Source organism: Protomyctophum bolini (genome assembly GCF_963924005.1).
Source record: "Protomyctophum bolini genome assembly, chromosome: 7".
NCBI lineage: Eukaryota > Metazoa > Chordata > Actinopteri > Myctophiformes > Myctophidae > Protomyctophum > Protomyctophum bolini.
Window position 1 is genome coordinate 12,576,357 of NC_137868.1, and position 19,736 is coordinate 12,596,092.

Below are 19,736 nucleotides of genomic sequence, written 5' to 3' on the forward strand. Positions count from 1 at the left end.
CCTTGTTTTAAGGGCCTTTGAGGTGCTGTAGGAGGTGCAACTGCATGCATAGTCAAAGAAACCTTGTAGAGGGCTCCTGTTAAGGTCTTCACTGTGTTTTTGTTGACCAGTGAGGAGATCCTGTAGTGTAAAGGAATCTCAGTCAGGATACATATTAAACAAGTGGAATTGTAAGTGATGCAGACACAAAGAAATGAGCAGACAAAATTAGATTAATTTAAATGATTTAAAAGTTAATAAATGGCTACTCTCTCTTGATTGATTGGCTGAAAATGTGTCACCTATACCTGAAAATGTATTTTCTGTTTATTAAAGAGCTCCAGAGACAGGAGACCTGTTACTGAACAAACACTCTAGCAATGATTACTATCAGAATAAGTGATGTAACCTTTTAACAATTCTTTTTTTAACCAAAACATATCACTTACTGCTCATACTCTAGACTATAGGAAACATTAGACTATAGGCAACTACAGTCAGAGCCTCTCCTCACCAGATTGAGCGACTAATTTTGGTTCCTAGCTTTCTATTCCTTTAAGGAATAGAAACAGAAAGCTATACTGTATGTACAGGAACCAAAATTAGTTATACTAAAGTTAGTAATAAAACCTCTATTACTTGGTTTGTAAGTTATCTTTTCCAAATAGTTATTAATCATAATCAATACCGGGTTTGTCTTTATGGATAGTTGATTATACTTCTTTTTCCAGGCTCATCCAGGCACCAACTTGTCAGTGATAGATCTGTATGACAATCTGGGCAGCCTTCGACCAATGTGGAAACAAGTTCAAGGATTCAAGACCTACCCAAAATCATGCAAAATGCAGCCAACGGCATGATAAAACTGAACTGCCTTCTTTAGGGAATACCTGAAGAAGGCAGTTGTATCTGCCGAAACGTTGGTCCCTACTCCGCATCCTAATAAATAATCGGCACTTTGGCTATCTGTGTGTGCCACAACTCTTTAGATGTTTCTACCGTGAGCTGGCACCACTACTAAGACGTTTATCTATGGTGTTAAATAATACTTCAAGTAATAGTTAGGACGTAAAATTAGGGTAACGTGTGTCGGGGACTAAACGTCTCTCTCTCACTCTTGTGTGCACACTCTTGTCCGTGTGTGTGTGCACGCACTGTTCTTTATGGCATGTGGAGGAACAACGCAGACAGCAGCACAAAATTAATCCTACCTCCGTTTAGAAGTTTATCGACATGAAGAAAGTGCAATACAACTCACACAACTGCTCAAAGTAGTGATAAGGGAATTAACAGATAATAAGTGTGCAATTGGTATGTACTGTATGTGGTTCTCATTTTGCTGTTCCCTAAATAAATGTCCTCTTTTCACGTGCAGTAACTATCACTTCTCTCTCCACAGACACTTAAATGGCTTCCTGACCATATGAAGAGTCTTTCATGCTTGCTATAATAGATATGGACAGAAAGTGTCCATTTGTGACTAGGCCTTAATGGTAAACTGATGTCCTCCCACAGACCCTCACCAGAGAGTTCGCTATATACAGAGCAGAACCTTCCTGGCTCTTCTAAATGGAGATATACCCAACTTTCAAATGAAAGGTATGACTAATAATGACCCTCCAAAATGTACACTGCGTTCCCCTTTTCCCTGGTCCGTTCTAGTTTTGGTCAGTTTGTTCATGTAACATATGTGTAATACACACGTGTGTGTATTTTCTTTATGTTACTACGTTACTATGGATATGTGTTTCACCTCATCAGCCTGGAGGCAGAACTTTCTACACATCAAGAAGCTTGTACTGATTGGAGGACCAGATGATGGAGTCATCACACCGTGGCAGTCCAGGTGAAAACTCTGGCAATCAATCAATGATTCAGTCAAACTTATATGACAGCTCTGCTAGGAACATATCTTGCAAGCGCCTCAGAAAGCTTTTTGTGTGCAATGCAAATAATTGATTTAAAAGGAAAGAAAAGGAAACTAAATGTGTGTGTGTGTGTGTGTGTGTGTGTGTGTGTGTGTGTGTGTGTGTGTGTGTGTGTGTGTGTGTGTGTGTGTGTGTGTGTGTGTGTGTGTGTGTGTGTGTGTCCGTTCGTCTCCATTGCCATTGTTCGTATCCAATTGCCAAGGCGTAAGAAGAAATGGCACCCTTTTCACATTGGCCTATTATAGTGCCACCAGGAGGCCACAACCTGACATGCCCTGGTGGAGACCTGTGCCCCAAGGGGCACTTTATCTAGTTGTCTCCACCAGGCCGAAGGCATGCGGAGAGAGTATGTTTTGCACTGTATGTTTTGCACACGGCCTGATATAGCGCAACCAGGAGGTCGACTTTTGAAAAACACTCCTCCAGATTCTGTCCAAAAATCCCACAAATCGTTACACACTCTATGGTCATGTGTTCAAGCCGGATCTGTCCGATATTTCATATTCCATCCTAATTGGACAACATTACGTTTGCAGGATTGGCCCGTTTTGAACAAAAAGCCTCAAATGTTCAATCATGAACGCAGTGTGCAATTTACGTGAAATCTTTCACAGACTTTCCTACTAGGCTGAGGAATATATCCCACCCTTTTCACATTGGCCTGTTATACCGCCAACAGGTGGATTTTTGCAAAACACATTTTTGGAACAAAATGCCTCAAATCATCCAATTGCCATCCAAGGCGTAAGAAGAAATGGCACCCTTTTCACATTGACCTATTATAGCGCCACCAGGAGGCCACAAACTGACCTGAGCGGGTGGAGACCTATTCCATAATTGTTTTTAAATTAATTCGATAGTGTCTGCTTTCATTTCATATGTAGCCTACGCAGTATAATGGAGACTCACATTTGTCAATTTCAGATGAATTGAATATGAAGGAATTGGGGTCCAAGCCATAGTGCTTTCTAGGGGTGGGACTGTGGGAAGATATATCGGTATCGCGATATATCACGATATATATCACCGTGATTTATATTGTATCATCCTTCCAATATCATGATATTGATTCGTTAGTAGGCCCTACTAGGCTACCCAGTGTTGTGGACAGACAAGTTTTGGACAAATTGTAAAGTGTTTTACTGTTTGGAGTAGGCAAGATTCATGTAGCCTGAAAATATAATTTAGTCACAAACAACATTTCCAGTGACTGCAGTGAGATAAATGATAAATCTATTCTTTTCTTCATCATATATCGAACATATACTACTACTTATACTTAACTACTTTCGCACAAATGAGATTCACATTTATAGCCATCAAACTACTGGACATATAAAAAAATGTAATGCCCTTTTCCATTTTACCAATCTGTTTAGAGTGTGCTCTCTGTGCTGTGTGCACTGTGCACATCACATACTTTTGTCCTTTTCAGTTGATCAATGCAGCCACTCAGCCTGCAGGCAATCAATTTGAACAAATCAATTGACCTTAATAAACTCATTGATAGGTGAGGAACAGTGTTGTAGCCTGGGGAGGAAGAACGTAGAAATGTGGTCTCTCGTGTGGGAAACATATAGACAACGCAAGCCAGGAAGAGGAGAGGGAGAAAAATACATAAAAGTTACGGATTGCAGCTTTAACACTGGGATGGCCAGAGTGCCAGCCCTCATAACAGGTAGCATTGATGACGTCAACAAGGTAGCGCGCACAGTCAGCTCTCCCTTCCCTCCGGTGTTGCAACGCAGTCGAGTTCCTGGAGGAGTTTCAGTTTGTAAGAAACTTTTTTTTAAACCAATTTACACATAGTTTTGATTCAATGTTCAGTTATTACGGTGTGTGTCGCGAGATCGGCTTTTATCAGCTGACTGTGTGGTTTCTGGTTTGAGTTGTACTATAGATAACGATAGGCTGCTATCTCCTCGGCTGTGATATATTTCTCTACTTTATCACGTTCAGTCCGGATTGAACCTGTAGCAGCTGTAATAGTAGCCTATGCTTTGTATGAAAACTCACGCTCTATCACATTGTGTCATGATGAGATCGAACGAAGTGTAGTAGCCTACTGGTGCTAAATCGAAGGTGCGAAGAGATTGAGAACAGTGAGTTGGCAGGTTTATTTTCGGCTGAATCACCACGGCGCGGCATTCATAGGATAGCCTTCATTCTAATGCTCAGCGTTTGTCTCGCTGCACTTCAGTTCAGTTGCCTAAAATAGAACCAGATAGACGGCAGGTCAGTTTGACCACGAGTCCAGGACATATGAATTGATTCCATGCAGTCCGTGTTTTTATTCCGATTTAACGCAGTAGAATAAATGGGCTGCCTGCCTGTGTGCGAACGAGGCGAACTCAAAAGTGCTGCGAAAAGCGGTGGACAAGTTTAATAGTTTGGGAAAAGCATTTTCTGCATCGACAGTCACAGCCTGACAGATTTTTACTGTCAGCGTGGCTGAAGGTCGACGTGTACGCCCCGTGGTTAACTACTGTAAACACCCACCCAGCTGAGCTGCTTGCTATTGGGGAGAGCACTCTGTCCGGTCACAACATCCGAAGGGGAGTAGATTAAAAACCATACTGCTAGTCAGTGCTAGACAAAGCATAAGAGACCTGGCTATTCAGGGTTAAAACATTGGAGCAAATGTTTTCTAGTGGGATAATAGAGACAACGTTTTGATCATCCAGTTAAGACTGGAATATTTTGAAGTTCAAGCTACTGTAGTCAGTGTAGTGTACATTGATTACTTGTTGTACGGCCAGTGGCAATCCTGGCTACAAGCGATGCTGAAAATGAATTCTACTTGAGGTTTCCACATTGAATTATAATAAAGCAGGATTAACAGTTATTTCAGATCTTCCTGTGTGGACATCAAGGGAGAAGTTCATCTCTCCATCCATAATGTCCTCCAGAGGGAAAAAGGAGGGGTGTCGTGTATGTGGGGGCCCTCTCCAGGGTAACCAAAGACGATGGTTGTTTGCAAGTCAGAACAAGAGGGGTGGTCAGCCACAGACTCCTACTGAATACCTGAGAGATGGGAGTGTGTCCAGATCTTCTCTGAGTAGCCCATGGGGTAAGTGTGAAACAATGAGGATTTTATTTGTTCACATAAAAGATTGTTGAATAGAATGAGGAATTATTCATTTGTTAGCCAAATCTTGTAATTTACATCTGAATATTTTATATCCGAGTAATTAATATGGTCTTATTTGGTTGCCACATATATGGTTTCCATGCCTGGTTTAGTGACTACTTTCTGTGCCCCTTGCAGGTAGTACCCTGTCTCTGGGATCATCCGTCTCTCTGTCCCAGTCCTTACTATCGCCGTCCTCCCCTTCAAAAGGAGTAGATGTGCTCTCTGTGCTAACGCATATCCTGGGACAGCCGGTACCGCGAGGCAGTGGACTCGGAGAGTTCCTGTGTGGCAAATGTGTGGGTGTTCTAGAGCGGGTTTTCAAGTTTGACTCGGTCATAGCCAGGGTGAAGGTGCTCTCATCCGAGAGGCTTAAGAAGATGACCGATGAGAGGGACAAGATCAGACAGTGGGTGCGCCACAATTACTGCCACAGACACCCACATGACTTTAAGACCATGGGCAGCACAAGTGAGGAGGATGGAGAGGCTGAGAAGGAGGGATACAGAGAGATGCTCCGAGATAATATGGCTCTTTCAGAGTACGAGTGCTGGTCCGAGAAATGGGCCACATGTCCATATTTCATAAGAACGGGTAAAAGGTGTAGAAAAGGTAAAGGTTGTGAGGGGTGTACCGCGCTACGGGTGTCTGACTCAGATTATGAGTCTGTTTGTGGCATTCCCCGCCGCATGCCTTTCCAGTCCTTTTCCCCATTAGCCCTGTCACGGGACAAGTCCCAGAGCATGCCACTCCATTGGTCAAGGTCGTCATCCGTCTGTTCCAGCCCTGCATCTTTGGCTGGTTCCAGTCTCTCCTTACTGGTTCCGTCTCGCACAGAGTCCATCCAGTCTCTGGTGTCACTGGACGGTGCCGACCCATTCGATTCACCAGATTCACTCAGTCTTGTTCTTAAAGAGCTGAAAGGTATTGAGGGAAAGCCAATCAGTTCTCCATTAGGGAGTAGGATCCCTGTTCTGGGCAAGAAGGAAGGGAGGTACTCGGAAGTGTCAGATGAGACGATATCACCGGTATTGCACAGGGTTCTGACGTTTGGAGGTGCAGAGAATGGAGAGAACGGACGGGATGAAGAGACTGGTGATAATATGATAACAGACTCAGAGCTAAGAGATGAGTTCATGCCACTACATCGAGAGGTGAGTATTTCTTACTCCGGTGGTAATGGTACTAGAAACACTTTATTGCCAGTGTGTAGAACACAAATGACAGGGTCAGGGGCAAAACATGAAATATAGATATAGGACAATAATTGCCAAGACAATCAATGCTAACAACAATAATAATCTCTAATGCACAAGGACATGTAGTACATGGCGACGTGTTGTAACACACACACACACACACACACACACACACACACCATGCTATAAATGATATGAATGAATACAGTATGTTGATTGCTGTGCCTCTATAATGTAACTTTCATTTTAATTGAACTTGCCAAAAGATTTTTATTTCTATTTGTCAGTTTCTTTTCAAAAAGTGTACAGCTCTCAACTGCAGGGTAAACTTACAAAGCAGTGGCTACCATAATGTTTTTTTTAAGTAATAATCTGACGGCTTGTATTCAGTTGACTGAGCAGTCCAGCAGTGATGGTTCCATGTAATATTGATTCGGTGGGCTGCAACACTATCCAGAATCTATGAAAAGGCTGTAAAGAATATTCACCATGTTTTGAAAGTAAACAATGACAAATTAAAGCCATGCATTTATTCGAAGTCCCTGTTATTTCAGAACACTACAGGGAGAGTACACCACGCTTTCAGGCAGATGCAAAGTCAGCTGGATCAAGCCATGGCCCGCATCAGGACCCTGGAGACTGAACTGAAACATGGCAGCAGCAGAACAACTGCTGACATGGAGGTCATTGGATCAGAGGACTGGGCCCCAGTAAGTATCCACCGCTCTGATGCACTGCTATTGATTTTCTTATCTCTTTTCAGTCATTTAGATGAGACTAAAAATCTGTGGCTACCTAAATATGTGCAGTAATTACATATAACCTTAGGAGCATCATTACAAGCACTCAATCGTGTAAAATCATTCCAGCTATAGCCCCGTTACCTACACAATAGCCCTAGAAATATCAGAAACATTCTACAAGCTAATGCAGTTTGCCCAGCCCAGATGTTTGTAACTGCCATGGGAATCGGCTTCTAACCCTTTTCACAAGAGAAAAACAGGTTTATTCTGCAGTGCTTAGAAGCACAGATGCACAGCATACACCTCCATTTAGTCACGTGGTTAAATTGCTGCTTTCCTTGAGCCACTCTAAATATTGTGTTGACAGAGCACAAATATAGCATTATGCAAGGCATGGTAGGTGGGTGCAGATATCTTTGTCACTTTGAAAGGGTGCAGCTGCAGGTACTGATCACAAGCCAACAACACACACAATATACACGGGATCTTCTCTGGAATCCTCCCCAACCAGTATATTTTGCCCAGGGCTCACTAGGCTTTTCATTATACGATATAAGATATCATTAGCAGGGCCTTAAGCTGTTGTTTCGTATCTTGTGTCCTGAATGACCTTGTCTCTCGCTCTTTATTTTTGTGACTCAGTGAAAACCACTCTCACTTTTGAAGAGTGCAATGTCGTTTTGTTTTCTCTAGTTGCCCCAGAGGGAAGGTAGCAGTGTGCTTCTCCAGAGCCTAGGCCACTCCCTTCACAGCCGTGAGCGGTTGATCCAGGTGGGTGAAGTTATGAGGGTAGACAGGATTCAGTCATGCATGCATGGTGTCCGGGGTACTCTGTTACAGCTGGGCCACGGGTTCAAAGCTCACTGGAATGTTGTTTGTCTTCCTAGTATTGGCTGTATGACCTTTAAAGGGACAGTACCACCAAAACATGTGTTGGTCTCACTCACAGCTGAGTTCTGCTGAGTCCGTGGAAAATGCTTTCAGGCTATGTTGTGGAATTTATATCTTGAAATATTATTGTTTTGAGTCTGACCAAGGTTCTCTTTTCTTGAGCTGAAGGTGATTGAAGGAAATAATGCCATATTGAGAATATTTATATTATCACCTTGCAGATCTTTACTGTCACTATTGAATGAATGAATTATTTTATGTAAGTGTCATGCCACCATGTGACCCATTATATGACACCTTTTCATACAATTTACAATTATTCAAATGTACACTTCTAGACAAGAGAAAACTCATGAAAGAAAATCTCTATGGTATAACAGCAATTAAAGGTACTGGTACTAGCTTTAGTTTCCATTAAGTTATTGCTGCCAGGAGGGAATAAAAGCTCATTTCTAATGGAACTTTTGTTGCTGAATTAAAACACTATGTCTCCAAAGTAACTTTCCACACAGTAGACAACAATTTCCTGTTTTCCCCAGGAGTGCATAGGTTTGATCAGGAGGCTGTGTGTGGAGGAGGGAGCAGGGACTAACCTGGCTGATAGGCTGACTGAGAAACTGACGGAGAACCTAAAGGAAACTCTCTCTGATAACAAGGTAAGAGTTATTGGTGCTGAAAGTGTCCATCCAGATTGTTGACGGACAGAAGTTGCTGATAGCAGCCAGTCTTTGTATATTTCACTCATACTGATATCATATGTAACTTAAGCACATAGTATTTGCTTAGTATATCAATTCAATACCTTAATGGATTTCGGGGTACAAAAAATATCCTTATACCTGTAATTGTAATGCAATATTATTATGGGTGACAGTGGCTTAATATGTCTTACTGATTAATTACCTATGACTAGTGCTTGTCTCTTTACATGGCACTTCTTCACAATACACAGATGTACTAATGACACAAAACGTTATATTTGTTGGCCGTTTCTTACGAGCCTTGTGACTTTGATCCTTCAATTCCTTACTGCTGATTCCGTTTCATATTGTCACGCTGGTAATTTAATGTAATTCCACTGTAGCACTCATTGAAAGTTATTCTTCGTTAAGTGTGAAATATAAATGGCTGTAAATGTGCTGCAGGGTGCCTTGGAACGTTTGAGGTCTGAGATGAACGAGAAGGAGAAAGGAATGGAGAGGGAGGTAGAAGCACTGAGGAAGGCTGGGAGAGAACGAGAGAGAGACCTCAACACACTCAATGCTGTGCTGCAGTGCAACCAGGATGTTATCAATGTAAAGAAGCATAATACACACACACACTGGGTACCTGTGTTTCTTTACACCGCCACACCATTACCACGTTCACACACTGCGTACATTGTACTTTTTCCTTCACACAACTCTTGTCAGAAGTGTTATTTAGACTGGTCTGCATTCCATGTTGACCCCAGGATCTGCGAGTGCTCCTGGGAGAGAAGGAGCGCATGCTGCAGGAGACGGTGAAAGAGAGGGCGGTGTGGAGACAGAGGGACCAGGCCCTGGCAGCAGTGCTGAAAGAGAAGGAGGCTCTGCTCCACTGCCTCAAGGTGGAGCTAGAGAGCTGTCAGAGAGATGTACAGGTGAGGGACAATGAATCACTGGCCCAACAGAAATCCAGCAAGTTTGTGAGAAATGTCACACCCTTTCTCACAAAACATCCTGTATTGATTTTGTTGACATAATGATAATTTCTTTAATTTCAGCCAAACCTTTCCCCAGTCATTGGCTTTCACTTCCACCCACCCACCCACCCTCCCTCCCAGCTCTCACCCACAGCTTTTTCCTGCCACATTAATTTGATCTGTAAATATTGACCTTACTGGCTCGCTGGAGGAAAAGTTTTCCCTCATAACTTGCCTTGCTGTCCTTACAGGCTCTCTCCGAGTCTGTGATTGGCCAGGGATTGCCAGGGGGTGGGGCAGAATCAGCACTGGCCTACCAGTTGAAGGAGAAAGAGAGGCTGCTGGCAGCCTGGATACAGGAGAGAGAGGACAACAGCGCCACCATGTGCCAGGATGTCACCAAGCTCACCACCACTCTGCAGGACTACCAGGTTATGGTGCAGGTGAGACCTTCAGGCTCTGACACACTGTAATTGCCACTGACACGCATCACATTTTGGCTATTTGTTCACATTGACTTGTTAAATCATCTCAATATTTTCGACTGCATCACTATTGCTGCTGATGGTTTGGTAAAATTCACGAGTGAGAACATAATGGAGTTTATCCAAGTGCAATGGAACCAAAACACAGAACAGAAAACGGTGACCATTCGACAGTGAGGCATCAGGCTTGCCAGCAACAAGACAAGACTTCCATAATTTGTTTAATTTAACATAAAAGAGTGCTTTCCGGCGGTTTCTCTGTCTTGCAGGGCTTTCAACTATCTCATACACCATGGGCAAATAAAGCACTCATTAGAACACAGATGATAAATAACACACTTGGCTTCATACAGTACACAGCAAAGATCCTCTAGTTTGAGGGTAATGTTCTTGGTGTGTTATACCCAGTCCGTGGCAGGCCTTGGTAGGATAAACTTGGGCAATGACTATTACCTGAGTGACAATCTATATTTATATTTATGCACATGGTCCCTATTGCTGTTAACCCTCACTACTTGGGGAGAGTGTACACGGCCACACGCTTCCTCTGATACACACAGACATAGCAGTGTTTGTTCATACATTTTTCAATATGGAAAAAACATGCATTAATGTTCTCATCAGAACCAGCAGAAGAGCCACAGTCAGACTGTGGCCTCACTGACGGAGCAGCTCAAAGACACTCGCAGGGAGATGAGGGAGTATGGAAAGGAGAAGAAGGCGGCAGAAAGATCTTGGCAGCATGACAGGGAGGACAGAGAGCGTGAAGAGAGGAAACTGAGAGAGAGCCTGGAGAAGCGAGACAAACTCATAGAGGTAAGCGCTTATTGCGAATGTTTAAAGTGTTTCACCTTTCAACGCTATATGGACACTTATATGCTTTGTTGTCAATTTTCTTCAACACAGCAAATCCTCCTAGACTCTGAGGAGCGTGACCATCTCTTCAAAGAGCTGCAGCACAACCTGCTGAACAAATATGAACCCATGACTGCTGTTAAACACACCTTGTGATTGAGGGCACTGGGCATACAGTAGCATGAAGTTGAAACAGAATGCACATGTTCTGTATAGAGATGTTATACTAACTTGCACTTTGGCACCACGTTTGCATGGACATGTTTATTGTGGTGTACGTTTGGGACTAAAAACGTATTTTTCTTCTTCATTCTTGAGATACTGTACGTGCCTTGTCCTAGTATGGACCAAAGGAACATTTTTTACTTGAGTACTTGACTATTAATTCAAAACTGACATTTCAGCTGTCCAGAGTGGAATACAAGATTATTTATGATGGGGCAATAGTTTGGAATGGTTTATTGATTTCTTAAAACTGGAGATGCATCACTTAATTTAAAATTTCATTCAAATGTGTTGATTGTTGGATGGTTGATTCATTTCTGAATCGCATGTTTATTGATTAATTCTGTATATTTCTTTAATTCTTTAAAGTGCAGTCATGCTGTCTTATTTGTGTTTCTTTTTCATTTTGATGAGCCTATAGGCCTATAAGTACAAATCTTGCCATTTTTGTTTACAGTAGCTACTTTTACTTAAATTGAGCACCTGATTACCGTAACTTGTAAAAAGTAATGTGGCTCAAACGTTTTATTTGGGGAACTTGCCTTAATAATTTTCCTTAAGCGCGTTGCTTTACAATAACTTTAAGTGTGATGTCTATTAATTTTCTTTTCTTTTATTCAAGAGAATAAACTACTCTAATCTAATTTATTTCCGACTTAATTTTATTTCGTTACCTATCGTAGTATAGCCATTGATGTAGGCAACAAATGTAATCGCCTATGCATGTTGAGCCCAATGACCTGTAGATTTCTCTCAACAGAACTTGATCTCCAGCTATTGTATTACAATAAAGGCTCTCCTCAGGCATGCCCTCCCAGTCCACACTGACCAATCAAAAGCCTGTAAGTTTCTAGTTACTTCGGGAACTGTTGCTATGGAGCAGATACAAAAGTTTTTTTTTTTTTTGTGTCCTGCTAGTCGATGGTTTACCATTTCATTTTGAAAGTATTTGTAATGCAAGGAGCCAATAAGCGATTGTAAATGCCAATGGTGTTTGATCAGGGAGGAGAAATGCAGGTGCAGTCGGTTCCACTCTGCTCTGTGACCATTGGACCACACTTGTGGCACGATGCGACGGTGCACTCCATCCGCCGTGCTGAACGCTTGGTGCGGCAAACCCATGCAGGACGTGGGGCAGGCACCAGCCGGCCTCTGAGCTGTACTGTTGGCTTCTCTCCTAAGGACAGGGACGTACGGACAACCGAGGATGAGAAGGAAGAGAAGGAAATGAATGACGGTCATCATGATTCCATTTGTAAACATAAGCTGACAAGGCCTTACACCACTGGGACAATGGTAAGAGAAACGTGGCAGGTTTACAGAGGTATATTAACATTACCATAATGGTCAGTCTTATCTACTGTATACCGACCTGGGCTGCAGTATAGGCATATTATAAGTACTAGGTCTGCTTTGGACTGAAAACTAAAGATGCAAAAACAATCTGTAGGCTAATTCCCACAGTTAACATTTGAGTTTTTCATTCATTAATTTAGATGTTTTTCAATTAATGTATGTAGTTCACACTGCCTGGCAAGAGATTGTCATCCAGCTGACTACATTGCGAACACACACAAGTCATCATCAGTGGCATGCAACTATGGTCACAGAGGATGTGACCATAGTAGCAGCGGGCCCACATCAGGGGTCAGTGGCGACAACTACGGGGGTGCCTGGTAGCTGGAGCACCTCTGAAGAAAATAGGAACGCAAAATGGCACCCCTGAGCTTCCCTCCCCCATGACTGTTTTTGTCACGTAGTGATGAGTATTTTCGGGGAAATGAACAAGACAAGAGTTGTAGGTCATCTCGTGTTTATTTAGAGACAGCCATAGCAGCACAGATTCCAAGACCCCGGAAAGGTGTCCCAGACCACCAGCTCTGTCTCTGTGTTGTTCACTCCGCTCTTCTTTCTCGAGAGTTAAAGTCTTTATATACAGTTGTCAGATGTTTACAGAAATATTCATATCCTTACTAATTAATCATGTAGTTCTCTCTATCCCTTTGGCCTTTAAAGGAGAATTCCATACTAAAAGGCTTTCTTACCTTTCTTTGTAGTTGTTGCGTCCCCATCAAAGAGGTCCAGGTGTTATTTTGTGCAAAAGCTCCTCATTGGCTATTTCCCCTACCCTAAGCCCTAAATGAATTGAATGGGATGTATGGGGTGTTGTGCTAATTCGCTTATTTCCATCGCTCAAAATTATATATTTTTTGTATATATCCTCTATTCATAATGTAAATAATAACCCAAGCGGCACACTTAACTACTTATTTCGATGGAAATAAGCGAATTAGCACAACACCCCATACATCCCATTCAATTCAATGCAATTCAATTAGGGCTTAGGGTAGGGGAAATAGCCAATAAGGAGCTTTTGCACAAAATAACACCTGGACCTCTTTGATGGGGACGTAACGACTACAAAGAAAGGTAAGAAAGCCTTTTAGTATGGAATTCTCCTTTAAGCTGATTGGCTAATACACATCTCAAATTTGAGATGTGTATTACTGGTGACGTGAGACAACATACTAGGCAATGGTCAGTTGGATCAAATGGTCAGTGTGGTGTTAGCTGTGCTCTGCACGCTGTCGTATCAAATGGTCAGTGGATGATAGGCATTCTTCTTAATATAATTCAGAGCATGGACATGACGCTCTCTCACAGAAGTATTGAACACAGTTTGCATATGTACTGATATGAATTATTTCATATCAGTAGTCAAACCTTTACAGGGGTGGTGGGGGTGTCCTCAGAACAGGTATTCAAATGCTAATGTGGTGGCTTTTGTTTTGAATAAGCGACCGCCACAAGTACGCTACAATGGACATTCATTCTTTAGTTTATTGTTGATCATGCTGAAATGTTGAAGTCATGAGTGAATCATGTGTTCGTTGTGATCTGAAATCGTACCACTGTTTATTAGCAAACTGAATTAGCAAACGGGGAAAAACATGTTTTTTTCCCGTGACAGTTACAAGAAGTTGCTCTGTCAGGGGTCCTCTGCTTAGCCCACCATGCAACATTATTATTATTGGCCTTCACTTTTATAACTGTAGGCTATGAACTTAGTTCAGTCAGGACAACTCAAGAATGAATGGAATATATATTTATTGAATATAAAATGAGCAATAGATTTATTATGGTTTAGTGATGAATTGATCTGCTTTTTAGGTACTGAGATCAAGCGCATCAGTCTCAACCATAGGGACTCCGAATCCCCCGGGGCCCTGTACCTAAACATCAGATCCAAAATGATAGATGGTATAGCTGGGGTGGAGGAGGGTAAGCAGCAAAAGTTTAAGCAGACAGCAGAGCAACAGTATCAGTGTGCAGCAGCAAGTAAGCAAGCAGATTGAGCAGAGCAAACTTCCAGTTTAAATAGCCGGTATGAAACTGGAATGAGTGGAATGTGTGATTGGATGAAGTGAATCATGAATCAGAAGTGATGCCGATGCCGCCCAATTAACGGCCGGCAGCAACTGCACTGAGTTTCCTGACTGAACTTGCTCTGCGCATGTCTGACAGGCGCATTATGGTGTATTTTAGTCCAACCCTATCGCGCCTATATTTAATTAGTGTGTTGTTATTGCAGTTACCCTCTTCTTGTTGTCTCCTTCCAAAGGAAACACAATTTGACAGTCTTCCTTCTATTTATAGTTTCTTCATGGCACCCAAACCACAGGTGTGGCGCCGTTCCCCCCTCCCAGTTTGCGTGAGCAGTGTGCGGAGGCTAGCATTGCAGTAGCTGGTGAGTACATGCGCAGAGTGCGCGATGTCGAGGGCCAACTCCGCAGGCAGGCAGGCAGGGTGACACAAGAGGGAACCAAGCTGGAGAGGGAGAAGGGTCACCTGGAGAAGATGATACGCAGCCTGAGGTGTGACCTCCAAGTCAACATGAAGAGTGTGGAGGGGAGAACCCAAAGACCGGCCACTGTTGAGACAGTGAGTGACTGAGAGGCAGTCTGATGGAATCATTGCATGGATAAATACAGATACGTTACACACTGTACTTTCTCTCACAGTTGCAATACAATTATTTTCCTCACTGAATGTCCTGGGGATGACAATAACACAGACAGTGCTGCAAGAAAAGAAAGGCAGACAGGCAGTTTGACCTTTGACCCAGAATCATGTCAACACCACCATGCATGTGATATGATGATGAAGTGTAAATATCTACTGTTGCAGGAGAGAGATGGTGCTGATTACTTGCTGGCATGTGAGAGACAAGAGCTGTCTGATTTGAAACGGGATCTGGAGGGAACGCTGAGAGACACTGTGACCCAGCTACAGGTGACAAATTATCAGTTGACCCAATTATATTTGTCAAGTATGCCTCTCCCACAGGCTGCCTACCATTTACTGTCCCTGTCTAAGCTGTCAAAGCACCACTCTCCCTATCAAATCCAATTACATTTTCAGTTCTTCATAATGAATTGGCACAGTTGTGGTAAACAAAAGCTCTACCCAACTTCCACAGACCCTGGGTCAGTGCAGTAGGCAGCTGTTGGGTTGTGCCTGTGAGAGGGCTCGTGTCATACAGCTGCTGCCACACAGTGGTTCTCTGTCTTCAGGAGGACGTGGCCCTCCCTCTCGGACAAAAACTGACCCTGTCAGCCCATTCACACCAGGTACTCCACATAATCACAATTAGGAAGGGTGTAGGGCTACATTCTCCACTGTTACATTTAAATGAACTACTCCTTCACTACTACTGTAAGTAACACTGTGCTCTACGGTTAAAGGTCCAAAGAATGTACAATGTATGTCCACAGATAGTCAGAAGAGTCTGGAGTTGGCTGCCACTGCTGTGAGTCAGTCCCAGCTTCTGAGGGAGAACATCAGACAGATGATAGCCAGCGCCATCTCCAGGCAGAAAGCTGCTCACCACTGTGTTAATAATGGCCTGATAAAGAAAATAGCAGAGACCATCACTCTTAAGGTACATATTAAAAACAATTAAATTCAATAAGGTCTTAAATTCAATAAGGTAGGAAGGAAGGAAACATTTAGGTGTGTGTGTGTGTGTGTGTGTGTGTGTGTGTGTGTGTGTGTGTGTGTGTGTGTGTGTGTGTGGGGTGTGTGTGGGGGGGGGGGGGGGGGTGGTAAACTGTAGACTTGCCACACACTTAACTTAGCAACACCACATTTTATTTTATTTCCCAGAGCACCCTAATTTAAACTGTGTTGCAAGATGGATCCTGTCACATTGATAGCTTGACGATTGTCAGTGAGTGACACTGTTGTACCACATGTGACATCACTGATGGGAATCTAGCTTTACGACTTGTCACAGGAGGAGATTCCTGTCTCTCTCTGTACTAAAACTAAATACATTTCAATGATGCATGGTGTGTAACGGTTTTGACATTTGTGTAAGATTTAATTATTTTAACCTCTTTTACACTTTATTCTTGCATGTCACAGCATAAATTCTCCTCTTTTTCAGCAAAACTTAACTTTGATGTCCACAGCAACCAGACAGGCCTTGTTTCGCAAACAGAGGGAAATGAACTGTATTCGACACAACCACGGTAGAGCACAGGTCAGTAGCCTATACATGTTACAGAGTTGTTCCTTTGAGCGCTTTATGTGAGATATACAGTTTATATTGTTTGTTTCTGTGACATTTAACATGAAAACACTGTAGGTCAAGTTAGCATAAATAAAATAGACGTGGTGGGAAGAGCATTTGTTTCAGATGCGTGGCCCATTGAGGAGTTTGATACAGTACATTTCAAGCACAACTCACTACAAAGACTGTTAACCCTCCTGCTGATCAACTGTATTTCCTACAATAACCATGTGCTTATAGGTTGGACTTCAGGATGTTTACCTACACTATATCCTTACACAGGGTCAGCACATCTGCCAAGACAATGTTTTCTATTTTATTCATGCGTTATCAAGGGCCCAGAATACAGTGGAGATATATTGTCCAGAGAGAAACTGAACAGGCCTCTAGTCCATGTCTACCATAGACACCCTGGGACACAGTTACCCGAGGCGGCTCATCTCATACAGGTAAAACTCCAGCTCAAGTCAAGCATGTCTGCAATGATGTGGTCGCCCCTTTACCAACTCGCCCCCGCAAAATGTTTTAATGTAGTTCATTTAGTATTTCCCTCCCTCTCTGAAATCTGAAATTATCTTGTATACAGATTTATTTGATTGTAGTCGATCTCTATACTCATTAAGAAAGAATAACATGACAGAGATGGTGACTGCTTAATTAATTTAATTTAGGACCGTCCAGCAATTAATTTCGTTAAACACATTTCTTCCATGTAGCCCATGTTTTGTAATGGCATCATCATATGCTATTATGCCCGTGGAGTGAACTTAACAATGATAAATTCATATGATAATTCCTTTTATATAATCACCGTGAATTAGTGGGGCGAGATGGAAAAGGCCTGGGCGACCGTTTAGGCCTACCTGTTACCGTTTGAACTTTAGACCAGTTGAGCATGACAGTCTGATCAAGCTATCTGTGTATTGTTTGTGATTCTTAGGGCAGTGCAGTGCTGAGGCGCTGTCTGTTGTCCTCTGAGGATGAGCTGGCCAGACTACATGGCACCTGCCAGCATCTTCTAGACAACATGCATGGCAAGACGGTGGCGGCCCAGGTGGACTCTGCCATAGTCCGCATGAGGCGTCAGCGTGTGGATAAACGAGCCATGCCCACTGTCCTCCAGCAGGGGGCATACTGAAATAAACACCTTGTATTCAGTACCAAGTCTCTTGAAATGATGTGTGAAAGAGACGTTTGGGTGTTGATGATGGAATCTTTTTTTTTTTTTTTATTAATTACAGCAATCAGCAATAATCTGTACAGTATTGGAATGTTATATACATTTTATAATTTATTGCAGGAAACGAGGAAAGGAATGGTGCTTATAGTTCTCCTCTCATGATACCTTTATCAACTTTCCTTCTTTTCAAAATCGTTTTATTTAAGTTTTCAATGACTGCAATCGCAAATAATGAAAATATTATGCAGCAGGTTGGCCTCCGCCAGAGCTGCCTATCCTGTTTGTGATTTTCATGGACAGGAATGCAGATGATGTGGTCCTGATGGCACCATCGGTCCAAGACCTTCAGCTCTCACTGGACCAGTTCGCAGCCGAGTGTACGGCGGCTGCGATGATGATCATGCCGGAGAACCGGATCGGCAGGGGCGGTATTGCAGTCGTCGTACCGCAATGTTATAACGAAAAGAGAGTTGAGCCAGAGAAGTCAAAGCTCTCTGTCTACCGAGCAATCTTCGTTCCTACTCTCACCTATGGTCATGAAGTGTGGGTCACGGGTGGCTGGCATCTCCCTTAGAGATAGGGTGAGAAGTTCAGTCACATGAGAGAGACTCAGAGTAGAGTCGCTGCTTCTTCGCCGAATCGCTGGGAAAGGAGCCAGCTTAGGTGGTTCAGGCATCTGGTTATAGGATGCCTTTCGGGCAGACCCCGGGGCAGACCAAGGTGCAGTTGATGGAGGAAACACATAGACTCCCTGGCCATCAAGCCACCATCTTCTTTTCACCTGACAGTGAAGGGCCTCATTAGGGGGGTGTATCCTCCCCAGTTCCTTCCTCCCCTGAACAGGCACCCTGATGAAGACTTGTTTGAGTCAAAACATGTTGGCGTTTTAAACTTTAATAAAGTACCTTGATTTTATATCTGCCCTCTCCTCTTTTTTAAACCGTTTTGAGTGCTCGGATCACCCCTCTTTCTTCAGGTGCCCTGACCATTTGTGGGAATCACCTTTATCAACTTTTCAATCCTTTAAATATTGTACAGTTGCAATTTAGAAATCTCTGAAATCTTTACGTCAAATGTTATGGTGTGTAACATAAGATCTTGGATCAGTGTATTTGCAAGAATTTAGCCAGGTCTGCAAAGTCTTACTAACTACAAAATATATATGTTATTGAAATTTGATCAACATATTCATGCTTTCTTTCAATAATTGAATGTTTACATGCTTGATCCCCAAAATAAAACAATAACAAATGAGTGCTTTACTGTGCAACTTAAGTGTTGGAGTCTCCTGGCAATACTCCTGTCCCTGTTTATACACTGCAAAACCCTTGAGTATTAATTCAACTCTGGGAGTGTACAGATGGACCCATATGGTACAGATGGACCCATATGGTCCATCTGTACACTCTCAGAATTGAATTAACACTAAGGATTGCACAGTGTTCCTCTTATTCAGTTTCCCAGTCATGAGACTGCTGGTCACTTGACAGCCCTCCTACCAAACTTCACGTCTTTCATTAAGAAATAAGGGATGATTCAATCAACATTACCTTTTGTGTGTGGAAGACTACGTTGCAGTTTGTTTGTGAGGTTCAATTTGCAGACTTAAAATTAGTTTTTAATAGATTTAAACCAAAGAAAATTGTCCTGTCAAGCTCCTTTTATAGTCAATTCCCATGCTTGCATGAAAGAATATACCACAGCTAAGCCCGGCACCATAGTAACTTCAGGCTTAACAACACTGGACAACTTAGGCCAAATTGAATCAGATCTGCTAGGGTGGGGAGACTCTTGGAGGTAATTAACACAATTTCAAGAGAAAGTAGGGAGTACTGATCAGATCTCAGTAGCTTGGTTGGGTGGAAGGAGAGACGAAACCCAAA

The 19,736-nt window shown here is 42.7% G+C and overlaps 2 protein-coding genes across 3 annotated transcripts; both read left to right on the top strand.

Moving 5' to 3' along the window:
• The first annotated feature begins 3,604 nt into the window (after nt 1–3,604).
• LOC308318469 (uncharacterized protein) lies at nt 3,605–11,758 on the top strand. 2 transcript variants are annotated; one of them, XM_080768037.1, is made up of 11 exons: nt 3,605–3,681; nt 4,759–4,977; nt 5,176–6,191; nt 6,791–6,946; nt 7,673–7,750; nt 8,410–8,526; nt 9,016–9,165; nt 9,324–9,491; nt 9,785–9,976; nt 10,643–10,834; nt 10,925–11,758. In XM_080768037.1, exons 2-11 carry the CDS (start codon nt 4,806–4,808, stop codon nt 11,027–11,029), a joined length of 2,346 nt encoding a protein of 781 aa, XP_080624163.1. In that variant the 5' UTR covers nt 3,605–3,681; nt 4,759–4,805; the 3' UTR covers nt 11,030–11,758. The 2 variants fall into 2 exon arrangements, with proteins under 2 accessions (XP_080624163.1, XP_080624164.1); XM_080768038.1 differs by lacking the exon at nt 3,605–3,681 and adding an exon at nt 3,900–4,009.
• On the top strand, nt 11,753–17,811 carry tektl1 (tektin like 1; the record flags this gene model as incomplete). The annotated part of the gene is made up of 9 exons (XM_080768039.1): nt 11,753–11,940; nt 12,101–12,394; nt 14,756–15,040; nt 15,287–15,391; nt 15,579–15,729; nt 15,874–16,040; nt 16,548–16,643; nt 17,009–17,122; nt 17,614–17,811. Exons 1-9 carry the CDS (start codon nt 11,905–11,907, stop codon nt 17,809–17,811), a joined length of 1,446 nt encoding a protein of 481 aa, XP_080624165.1. The 5' UTR covers nt 11,753–11,904.
• Between the last annotated feature and the right edge of the window lie 1,925 nt (nt 17,812–19,736).

Coding starts and splice junctions, on each gene's coding strand:
- LOC308318469 (XM_080768037.1), top strand. CDS start 4,806: ATGTCCTCCAGAGGGAAAAAGGAGGGGTGTCGTGTATGTGGGGGCCCT. Junction 6,947..7,672: donor GATCAGAGGACTGGGCCCCA/GTAAGTATCCAC, acceptor TGTTTTCTCTAG/TTGCCCCAGAGGGAAGGTAG. Junction 8,527..9,015: donor AAACTCTCTCTGATAACAAG/GTAAGAGTTATT, acceptor AATGTGCTGCAG/GGTGCCTTGGAACGTTTGAG.